This window comes from Mustela nigripes, chromosome 9 (assembly GCF_022355385.1).
Source record: "Mustela nigripes isolate SB6536 chromosome 9, MUSNIG.SB6536, whole genome shotgun sequence".
Lineage (NCBI taxonomy): Eukaryota > Metazoa > Chordata > Mammalia > Carnivora > Mustelidae > Mustela > Mustela nigripes.
The window spans coordinates 2,102,094-2,113,818 of record NC_081565.1 but is presented as its reverse complement, the minus strand read 5'-3'; the positions used below and the strand labels follow the sequence as shown (position 1 = coordinate 2,113,818).

General features: G+C 60.9%; 1 protein-coding gene across 1 annotated transcript in view; it reads left to right on the top strand.

Annotated features, from left to right (window-relative positions):
• Window positions 1–11,725, top strand: part of OLFM1 (olfactomedin 1) — a 35,066-nt gene that overhangs the window by 20,355 nt on the left and 2,986 nt on the right. Inside the window, exon 5 of the mRNA XM_059410355.1 lies at window positions 7,562–7,668. Within this exon, the coding sequence (XP_059266338.1) occupies window positions 7,562–7,668 (107 nt within the window). The remainder of the gene's footprint in view (window positions 1–7,561; window positions 7,669–11,725) is intronic.

Sequence of the window (11,725 nt, the reverse complement as noted above, 5' to 3'; positions counted from 1 at the left end):
GGGGCGTGGCGCTGCCCCGCCCACCTCCGCTCACGCACAGGCTTAGGGAGTGGTGCTGAAGCGGACAGCGCCCGCCTGGCCTCAGGGAGGGCGCTGCCAGGGGCGTGGCGCTGCCCCGCCCACCTCCGCTCACGCACAGGCTTAGGGAGTGGTGCTGAAGCGGACAGCGCCCGCCTGGCCTCAGGGAGGGCGCTGCCAGGGGCGTGGCGCTGCCCCGCCCACCTCCCGCGCAGGCTTAGGGAGTGGTGCTGAAGCGGACAGCGCCCACCTGGCTTCAGGGAGGCCTGGCCTGGCCGGATTAGGGCTCCTGGGTACAGGTAGGCGGCACTCACCCTAGGGCACTGGCCAGCCCTGTGCAAAGGCTGGCTCACAGACCCCATGAAGTCACACATCCGGAAGAGGGACTAGATGCCACATGCCATCTGCAGAATGTATGTGTGTGCGTGCACACGTGAGTGGGTGTGTGTGTCTGTGTGTGATGGGTGAGTTAGGACATGAGTTTAATAGGGCTGGAAGCATACATCTCATACTCTCTCCAGGCTGGGGACAAGGGCTGACAGAACTCCTGAGAGAGCGAATCGTGCGTAGTTTGAATAAAAGAAAACAGAAAATTCAGTCACACCAGCGTAGAGGACTTGCCATTCACAGTGAGAAAGGGCGTCAGTCCCTCCTAATGGCCTGGATGGAGGGAGCCCCTGGGCTCACTTGATCCTCAACCCTGTTGTTGCTTCCTTGGGGGGGGCACCAGATCTGGGGGTTCCCCCACCATGGGGCGACCTATCTGGATTCTGGCTTCTGCTTGAATTCCCACTCACCTTACAACTCCCCTGTTGGTTGCTGTCACAGATCGTGACTTACTGGCATCTGAGCCCACTCTTCTGGCCTGTTTCCCAATTTCCAATTCATTCTTGGGCTTCGTGTGCAGATCAGCTGGCCCTTCTCTCCTGCTATGCGTTTGACACCAAGGCTGTTCGTGTTCATACTGTATACTTAGTGTACCATAGGGTAATTTTTAGGGTAATTCTGGTTAATGAAGAAGTTTTCCTTGGGTTTTATCTGATATTCTAACTTGACTCCCTCCCCACACCTACCCACCCATACCCCAAATACCTTCTTATAAACTTTCAACATCCCAAAGTAGCAAATACTTTTAAAAATCCCTGATGCCTTGAGGCAAAAGGGAGAGAACATCCAAAAGGCAAGGAAGTAGTCGGCCAGCCCCCCTGTTGGAGCAGGTCCGCACACCCAGATTATTTCAGATGCTGTTCTAGACCTCCCAGCAAAGGCAAACACTCAAAAGTTCCCCAGCCCAGGGAGGATGGCGAGAGGCGTTGGGAGTTTAATCTGGCTTAATATGGGCACTTTGCTGTGTCCCATGAGGGATTGTCTTCTGCGTTTTTCCAGTGATGCCCCAGTCCTGGTGTGTCAGGGGCAGGGGGACCTGGGACAGCCCCAGGAGGGTCAGGGCGGGGTAGTCACAGCATTTCCTGTTCGGACACTGTAGGGGTCGGTGTGGCTGTTTCGAGTGTTCACGATTATAGAACTATATTTATGACTGTGGGTTATATAATCACTTCCGTTGGGCACAGATTGGGATTTCTACCCAGCATTAGCCTACGCTGACTGCCTCTCTCTCTCCAGACCCTCCAAATGCCCCCACCAGGGGTCTCAGCCTCTGAAGAATCCAGGAGCCGGGTGGTGGTGAGGGTGGTGGTTATTGTTTATTTTGTGCCCTCCCTGGGATACAGACTGCATATGTCAGTGAGAAACTGAGATGGGACCTCCATGCTTTCCCTGTAGGGGGGGTCAAGGAGCAAAATGGAAATTCAGAGTGGAAAGTTACAAACACCGAGAAGCCACAGGCCTCTCCCGGGGGGGACATCACCCCTCTTGGGAAGAGCCGCCTTTCCATCAGCACCTGGTCTGTTTTTAGAAGCTGCGTGAATTTTCCTTCCAGCTTAGGATCTTGGGGCTTCCGCACAGTTACCCTTGGGCCACCGAGATGTTCGATCTGGGAGTAAAGAGAGAGGATGACTCCCGGGGGCCCCGCTCTCTCCCATCAGAATGCAACCATGTTGTCTTGCTTCTGTGTTTCTTTCTTCAGAAACACCTTGACTTGGAGGTAGACCCACTGAACCAGAGTCTACAGTGGGGGGGGGGGGGGCGGGGGGGGGCAGGGATCTGCATTTAACCAACAGCCAGGAGATTCCCATGAACACCAAAGGGTGAGAGCCCTCGGTCTGTAAGTTAGGTATCACCTGCGGCTGTGTGACTGTCCCCAGGCACTGACTGTCTCAAGGGCAGCCACTTGCTTATCTGTACAGTGAAGGTGTAGGAGTCCCCATGCCCTGGGATGACCACGTGAGTCCAGGGACACCTCATTGCCCAGCAGAGTGGGTGGGGGGTAGGGCAGGCGAGTTGTAAGTGCTAGGTAGGCAGCTAGGTGGGCAGACAGACAGATACGTTGACAGGTGGAGGGACAGATAGGTGGGTGGGTGTGGGGGCAGATCAACAGGTAGGTGGTAGTTTGAACAGTGGCTCTGCCCTCTCCCTAGGTTCCCATTCAAGCCCAGTAATTTAAGGACCGCATTCCTATCCCGTAGCTGCTTGAGATGGTCTTTATTTCAGCCTCACTAATGAGTATGATCTCAGCAGCCTCTTTCCTGCTTGGAGGTTCCGGGGACCACAGAGCCAAGGAGGCATCTCCTGCACTGTGAGGCCCCCTGTTCCTGACAGCTGCCGGGGAGCTTGGGGCTCCCGCTGGGTGTAGCCTTTCAGTAGCTCCTGCCCTGCCCCCTGGGCACCTCGGCTCCTTGGTCTGACGTCTCCCTGTCAGTCCCCGTTATTTCCTCCCGGTATAGACACTCCAGCCCCCTCCGCCAACGTGCTTTCAATTGGGTGGCTTCTTGCGACCACCCTCTCTTTTAAGTCGACGTGGTTGGTAATTCCTGACCCCAGTACATACACAGAGCAAAAACAAGGCTCCGTTTGTTTTCTGTTTCTATTTGTAAAGATTGCTGTCTCGATGGGATTGTATGTTTTTCCCAGAGGCCCAGCCAGAAAGGATTCGGAAACTCCGTTTCTAAAACCAGAGGTGGGGCTCAGCCTCTCTGGGCATCTCTGCGAGAGAGGCGGCTTCTGACCGCTCTCCTGAGCTCCCCTTGTTCCCAGACAGGGGAGCGCCAGAGCTGCCCCGCCACCTGGTCCACCAGGCTGGGGCAGGAGACTTCATGGCCCCTCTCCACTGGGATAGATGACCCAGAAGCTAAACCAGCAGGCCCAGAGACTCAGGATCCAGTGCAAAATGCTGTTCGTACATCAACATCCCGAGCATCTCGTAGGTCTGTTAGCTTCAATTTTCCACTCTGTAAAATGGGGGCAGGGGGAATAGCTGAGTTTTAGGGCTTCCCCCAGGGGGAAGGAAGTGCCCAGACACCTGGGGCCCTGGCATCAGAATCTCTGGGGCTCTGATTGTTCCACCAAGAACACATGTGAATGAAGCCCGTGGGCTTCAGTGTCAGCAGTCCCCCAGCCCCGGGTCCATGTTGATAACAGTCAGGGCATAGATATCTTTGCCAGTTTGGGATGTCAGGGCATGGTGCTTTGCCTGGGCTCCACATCCCTGGCTCTCTCTCCTGGGGGAGACAAGTCTGAAGCCTCCTTTCCATTCTCTTGCCCTTGAGATGGGGCAGGCTCAGGAAGGCAGAGGGATTGGCCCCAGTCTGCTCCCAGGAGCCTGGAGGGACTGGGGGAGGGAGCTGCTGCCAAGGGTGAGGCCGAAAGTCATGTGAACAGGTTTTGCAGTCAGTGGGGGGTGGAGAGATAAGCCAGGGAGACCTCAGCCTGCAGGAGACCCCACGGCAAAGAAACCGATCCACAGCTGAGCCCCAGTGGGACGCTGGCAGGGCAGGCTTCCCCTTTGGAGCCTCCCAGGAAGTACTGGGGATTGTGCCCGGGAAAAGGTCTCCCGGCACCTGCCCCTGCCCTGCCCATGTGCGGAGGGGAGATGGGGGGACCCTTCCTGGGTGCCACTCCCAGGCTCGGTTCTCCCTCCTACGAGGACATGTGCCTTCCCCAGCTCCCAGCCCCGCAAACAGTTCCCAGTCCAGGAGGGATGAAAGCTGGGGCTGAGGGAACCCGAAAGCTGGGGGCCCAGCCTGCCTGCTGCGGGGCTCTCGGGCCCTCGCTCTGGCCTCTTGGTGGGCATGTCACCCCGGGCCTGCTCCAGGCTCCCCGTGGAGACTGTCCCAGCTGTTGTTCAGAAGTGCACCCCTAGCAATAGCACGAGGCAAATGATTTCACGCAGGGCACTGTTTTGTCTAGGCCCCTGGCTTTGCATGGCGCCCTCCCTCCTGACACCCGTCCTGGGCTCTGCCCCTGAGCTCTGAAGGGCGAGGGTGGCCAGGCCCTCCCCGCAGGGCGCTCCGGCCCCGGAGCTCCGCCTCCTCTGAGCTGCACCTGCGCAGGGACCTCCTTCCCTCCTTACGCACATCCTGAGCCCGCGTGACAGAGAGGGACACTTTCCTGAACTGAATGTGCCAAGACTCCTCCATGAGGCTCTGCCGTGGGGCTTTTTTAGATCCTGTCAGCTCCCGAGGTCTTGGCAGAACCAGTCTGGACAGAGAACCAAAAATAACTCCCTGACTCAAGCGGGGGGTGGGGGGGCAGCCTCCAGCCCGGGAGGCCCTGGAGACCTGAGGCTGCAGCCAGTATTTGGAAGAGCAGGGCTCCCCGGGCAGCCGGACCCTTCTCTGCACGCTCTGATCCATGATCTCCAGGCTCCCTCCAAGGGGCTGGGGAGGCTGCAGGTAGCCCTCGGAGCCGGGGAGCACCTTGGCGAAGGGAGAGCAGACCTCAGCCCAGGGACGGCAGGTATTGGTGCTACTGCAAAGCGTTTGCCTCCAGATCAGACCTGACCTGCAACCTGTTTCCTTCAGTGGCCGGCTCCCCTGCTCTGCCCCAGCCCTGAAGGCCCACCGTGGGCAGGACACAACTGGGTGGTCCGAGGCAGCCCCGACCCCAACTTTTCTCCCCATCCTTAATCTGAATTCACAGTCATGAGAACGGCAGCTGCCTCCCCTGAGCCCGACATGCACGCCAGGCGCCCTTCTAGAAGCTCCCAACTGCTTCAGCCCCTACAGCTGCCCTTTGGGCTTCTGTCGCACGCTCAGAGGAGGGGGACCTTGCTTTACCTCTCATCCCCTCTGCTGGGGCATGTGGCGAAGGACACCGTGAGGGTTTTCTGAGAGATGAATCATTTTCCCTCTGAGGAACTGAGAGATGATTCCCTCACTAGTTCACGGACAATGCCTTGGGCAGAGCCTTGGGGAAACAGCAAGAGAGGGCAACAAGCTTGCAGCCCGGGGCAACCAGACCTGGACCCTCGGGTCTGAGGCCCCAGGACATATGGGGTCACTGGCAGGAGTTGGTGAGGACAAGGTGGGCAGGGTTCCAAAGGCGGAGTCTCAGGACGAGGCGTGGGTTTGGGCCGTAGAGGACAGGGGGCAGGGCAGGCGGAGGACGTGCAGGGGGAGGGACAGCCAGAGCAGAGGCGTGCGGCGAGAAGGGCCGGGCCTCCGTGCTGCCGGGGTAGGCTGGCCCGCCATGTTCGCCCGCCGGGGGTGATGTGGAAGACGGACAGCTGGTCTCCTTTGGGGAGGTCAGCCAGCTCGGGGGGCTTGGCCGGAGCCTCGGTGTGAGTCAGTATAGCGCTGTGCGGTGTCCGATCCCACGGTGTGCTATCGGATGGGAAACCCATGGGCCCACCGGACTCCCCGAGCCATGACACCCTTGAGGGTGATGGCTCCTCCTTCCAGGCTGCGGGCAGGACCGCTGTCCCCTGGCTCCGCGGTGGGGAGGCTGTTGGTGGCTGGACGTGTTCCTTGTCACCGTCTCCCGATCCCCACCCAGGTCAGAGAGGCTGCTGTCTCCTTGGGGACAGCCAGCCCCCAGAGCCCCCGCGTCATAGGAACCAGGAGAGTACAGGAGGACACCGGCCTCGGGCACCCCCTTTTTCTCCCAGTCCCTGTAGACGCTGGTGAACTTTGGACCTTCCTCCATGCCCCTTGTCCTCCCACAGATGGGGACATGTGCACGGGGCCCAGCGAACTTGCTGCGATTCTCAGCAGGGACCAGGTCCACCCACAGACCTGCCGCCAGCCCCCGAGCGATGACTCCTGCCAGGAAGCCGTGGGCTGTGAGGGGACAGTGTTTACGTGGGAGGGCCCACGGTTGCTCCTAAAAGCGGAACAGACGGGAAATTTGGAGAGGGGAAGGCTGGTGAAAGTAGGTGGTGGACCCAAGGCAGTGGGTTGCGGTGAGGAGGGTGGTGCCGCTGACCTGACGGGGACCTGGGTGCCCACCCCGCCCCCCAACGGCCTGCAGGCGGCTCGTCCCTCCTCACGGCCTCTGCGCTTCCGCCAGCACAGAGATGGGGCGCCCGGCACTGGGCTGGGGGGTCAGGGGTCTGTCTCTGCAGTCCTGCGTGATGGCGTTAGCGCACATACACACCCCTGCTTTAAGTTCTTAGAGACCAGCTTCCGAGGCCTGGCCAGGGCCCCACTCTCCCCCTACTTTTATCCTGATTATCCCGGCTAAACTGTGTCCCTGGCTTAAGTCACTGTCAGTCTTCTGAAAGCCCCGGATCTTCTTGGAAACTTGCTGACTGGGCTGTGTCTACCTGCCGACTAGCTTCTGGGGCTCGGGAACTCCAGGCTGGCGGGGATTCATTTATTCTGGAAGACCTAAGTGGTTGTGGAGTCTTTGCTGGGGCGGCAGGTGCAGCCTGGCAGGCCCACAGGGCTGTAGGAAGGGCGCTGGACTGCAGAGAGAGCTGGGTCTCAGCCTCCGCTGTCCCCGAGTGCTGGTGTGGCTCTAAGTACCCCCCAGCACCACCCCGGCCTCCATCCCTGAGACGGGCAGCACCGAGGCCACCTCTGAGGCCCGGTCCGTCCGGCTGCCCTGCTCTGTCAGTGCCTCCAGAGTCTCCACTCTCCTGCCTCAGGGCTCCTCCCAGGCAGAAGGGACCTTGCCCCCTGCGGGAGATGCTCACAGGCTCTCTAGGGAAGGAGAGGGGCCTTTCTCCTAGTCCAGTTCTAACTGGCCCCGGGACATGGAGCTGTGGGTTCTTCCCAAAGAGGTGTCTTGGGACCCTGCGGGGAGCCTAACACATGGAGCTTGGGATGTTCTCTTTCCCGGAGGCTTAAGGGCTCAAGCTGCTGCCGTGCCCACTGCCTGGAAGAAAAAAACCATGTCGTGGCGAGGCTGGTCACCCCCATGTCCTGCTCTGGCCCCTCCAGCCCCAAGCCCCTGGGGACCAAGGGAGGGAGACAGTGGAAGGGCTGCTGCCCCTCCCTCTCCCCGTCCACCCTGGCCTCAGCGGCTCTGTTTGGGGCGGGGGTGCTTCTCTGGACTTTGGGGCTAGGGGTGTCACCGGGGAGAAGAGAAGCAAGAGCAGCCGACACCCTGACCGAGGCGGGCAGAGGGACCCCGCGTCCTCCGCAGCGGGTGGTCAGGCTCGGGACAAGGGAGTCACTCCTCTGCGCTGTGTACTGTCTTCCAGCCTGCGGCAAGCTGACAGGCATCAGTGACCCCGTGACCGTCAAGACCTCGGGCTCAAGGTTCGGGTCCTGGATGACGGATCCTCTGGCCCCAGAAGGTGATAACAGGGTAAGTGCTTCCTCTGCCGGGCCTGGGTGCGAGGGTGCTGCGGTCACTCGGGGGACAAGTGAGCCTGGTCTCCATCTCCTGAACGTTTGGCCCTCACGCCAATGCCCGTGTGCCCACCTGTGCCAAGAACCGCCCCGACGGCTGTGGCGGGAGCCCAGCTGGGCACCCCCACAGGTTTGTTCCCCACCCTACCTCCGGCCGCTCACGTCCTGGCTGAGCTCCCTGTGCTAACCCCAAGTCACAGACCACAGGGATGGGGCCCAATATGGGAACAATGGTGGCAATTGTTAGAGCAGGGCAGCCCTGCCAAGCCCTCCCCGGCTCCGCTCTAGGGGAGGGGAGCCCCCAGCCACCCCAGCCCTGCTCCAGGAGGACCGTCCGGTCGGACAGGCCTTTCCTACTTCAATGGCATCTCATTTGTGTCAAGGCCCATGGAAACACAGGTTCCTTTTTGATTTAGGGAAGAGATTGTGTTCGTTTCCCCCCCCGATAAAAAGTCAGAAAAGGAGAGAAAGGCAGGGCCCGGGTTGAGCCTTGTGAGCCCCTTTGGGGGTGTGGGGTGAAGGCTGGCCGGCTGAGCATGGGGCCACCTGGACGTGGCCGTTCGGTGGCCCTCAGAGCCTGCCAGAGGAAGACTGGCCTAGGGCTGTCGGGGAGGAGGGAGAGGCCTGGGCGTGTGACCTCTTGCTGGCTACGCCTCAGGGCACAGAACAAGCCAGAAGTCTGGGGCGTCTCCCACTGACCCCCCGGCTTTCGGCGGCTGACAGGACATTTAGAAACTGATCACTTTTTAAAAAGTCTCTGCTCTTCCTTCAGGCGGGATTGAGGGGGGCTGCTGGGCCTTGTCTGGGGGACTCTTACTGGGAAGGGAAGGGTCGCTTCCTCTCCGGAGATTTCTGGCCTCGCTCTCCCCTCCCCCACTGCCACAGCTGCAGGTGGCAGGAAGCAGCAGCTTGTATTTTGGAAGTGAGGTGGCCCCGCACTTTCTGCTGGGGAAGGTTGGGGGGAACAGGGACCGCCGGCCCGGCCCGTGGTGGCTGCCACCTGTCTACCCACCCTCCCATCCCCGCCCCTAGGGCAGCTCACACCAGCCTCTGCTGCAGGGGACTCTGGAGGGGCCGGTCGGGGACTGCAGACCCGGGATGCCAGTGCGGACAGGTGTTTGGGGCGGTTTCTGTTCTCGTTCCTGAGTCTGGACGGTCAGCTGCTGCTTGCAAGTTCTCTGACGGTCTAAGGGGCTAATTGTAATCCCGATTGGTCTTCTGGCCCACATCCCCCGCGGAAAGCCCCAGCGCGGCTCCAGGGTCGGCCCCGCGCTGGCACAGCGGAGCGCTTCTGTGCGCGGCGATCCGTTAGTCACATTCCCGGCCCTCGGCGCACCGCTCTGCCTGCCGGTCTGGCTGGGCGTCCAGTGAACCCCTCGCGACCTGCCGGTGTGGAGGTTGCCGTTACCCCTGCTATTTGGTGAGAAAACCCCGGTCTAGTCTTGTGCCCACGGTCTTGGGAAAGGGCGGTCAGCGGTTTCACTAACAAGCGTCTACAGCAGTTGCCCGGAGACTGCCCCGTCCCTCCCCGCCCCCTGCCGTCCGCCTGCCCACCGCACACGCCCCACACCCCTGGGTCTGGGGGTTTGTGCCCACGCGTGCCTCCGGCCCCACTGTGACACCCTTTCCTTTGTTGTAAGCAGTGCTCTCGGAAGACCCTTTCTCAGGTCCCAGGTATCGGGGCTCCGGGAAGCCGGGCTGTGTGCCCCAAACAGGGAAGCTGTCTGTTCGCAAAGCTGTCGAGGGGTGGGGGGTGCTCTTGATAACTGGACACCTGTTTTCTGCTTGGTGACCAGATCGCCGCCCAGAAAGGGAGGCCCCGGGGATGGGCAGAGCATGCGGAGAGGGGCAGCAGGAGGAGGCTTCCGTGGGGGGCTGCTGGCAAGGGGAAGGGGGGAGCGGAGCCTGCGGTGGGGACGCTGGGCAGCTCTGCCGCACACCTCTGTGGCTGGGGCCATTCCAAGCCGTGCGCTCAGCACAGCCACCCCCAACTCCCGGCGTGCTGAGTGACACATCCCTGCCCTGCCATTCATCTGAAGGACAGATGTTTTGTTTTGCTCTTTCTCATTCTCCCTCCCAGTGTGGTCACACATGCAGGACACCAGTAACTTGTTCCAAAGGGAAACAATCCATGTCAGCTTCGGGGCAGACTGCCATGGCGGTGTGGTCAGAGACACGTGGCCAGAGGTTGGCGGGGGTGGGGGGGGGGGGCAGGGAACGCTGCACAGGGGGTCCCTGGTGGGGGGCCCGTGGCGGGGGCTCCAGAGGAGTGGGCACAGCTCACAGCGACCCGACACCTTCGCACTGAGCTGCTAGAACAGGGTTAGCTCAGGACGTCTTGTGCCTTTCCTTCTGTGACTCTTTTATTGATCTCCAGCTGTGTGCCAGGCCCTACGCTGGGCTCTGCGGTGTTCTTCTGTGCCCAGAGCTGCCTTCCCTCGGTGGTGACTAGCCCGCATGCTTCTGACGCTCTCACCCCTGATGGCAGACTGTGCCCCCCTTGCCCCCCAGGAGACCCTCTCCCTGACTCTGTCTGGAGTCCACGACACCTTCCCTCCTGTTCGCTGGCTTCGGCCGTAGACGTCCCAGGCCAGTGGGCATCCGCTCCTCTGTGTCTACGTCTCTCCTCCCCTCAAGACTCCACCCACTGGATTTAAGCACCTACCCTAATCCATCTTGGGATCCTTAATGACATCTGCAAAGCTCTCTTTTCCAAATAAGGTCACAGTTACAGGGTCCCGGATGTGGACATGTCTTTTGGGAGCCACCCCCTACAAAATTGAGGCCCCCCTGCCTGGGGGTAGAGGGGGTGTAAGCAACATCTTCTAAGAGATGAACTTGATCCGTGGTCCGGGGGCACCGCAGTGGGAGCAGCAGGTGTGGGGCACAGGGAGGCCGGACCACAGGTGCCTGAGAGCCAGGGACTTGGCCTGCCAGGTGCAGAGGCCGCCGGATGCTGCCGGGAAGAGCCTGGGACTGGGGAGTCGGGTTTACAGAGCAGCGATGGTCTGGATCACAGTTCTGGAAGGTTCTATCAGGTGGCACCAGCCCCAGAGGCCGATAGGGAGCTGAAGGCATAACCAAGGGTAAGGGGGCACAGGCCACAGCAAGACGTGCAGGCTCCCAGCCAGAGGGCCCAGCCTCGCCTACACATTGGCGTCACCTGCTCTCACCAGCACGCGTGCCTGGCTCTGTCCCTGGAGTCCCATGCGACTGTTCTGGGCTCGGGGGGCAGCTGGGGGCTCAGGGGGCAGCCAGGTTCCAGGTTCTAGAAGTTCAGATATGGGGGTTCTGGGTGAAGCCAGAGAATCGGAGGAGGCTTCCTGGGGGCGATGGGATTCTGTGTGAGCCTTGGGACTCGAAGGGGTGGGGCAGGAGAGGCTTTCCGATCCGGAGATCATGGTGAACCCGGAGGGGCTGCCACAGTGAGGGAAGGGGTGACTTTTCTCCGGCCCCTCAGAGCTGCAGTGCAGTGTGTTCTTCGGTAGAGGGGCTCGTTGGGGGTCTTGCAGTCACGGGCCCAGAGCTGGTCAGTAGACATATAGGGTCTTGTGCCGGCTTTCCCTCCCGGCCTAAACTGCGCTTTCCCGAAGCGTGCCCTGGGTCCGATTCGCTAGTTTCCGGGAAGAAGAGGCGGTTTACAAATCCCGAGCAATTTGGTGCCCATGTCACCCATTTCTGCCCACGAGAGGGAGGCACCGGACCCTGGAGGTCCCCCGTGCCACAGGTCCACTCGTGAGGGAGGAGACGTTGGCACACGTTCAGGGGTGCTCTCCATGCTGAGCGGGAGAGAGGCAGCTCCCATAGGCAGGGGTCGGCAGACGGTTCCAAGTGGGGCATGTTGTTTGGGCCGGGTCTTGGAAGAAGCAGTGAGCGCCCCGTCTCGGGAGAGAGCCAGGCGCAGGCAGGAGGGCCAGTCCTCGGCAGCGTGACCATGGCACCCAGAACCCCTGGTAGCCCAGCACTCTCCCGTTCTAATCGGAGACCCGCATCACCGTGGGCCGGGCTGCGGG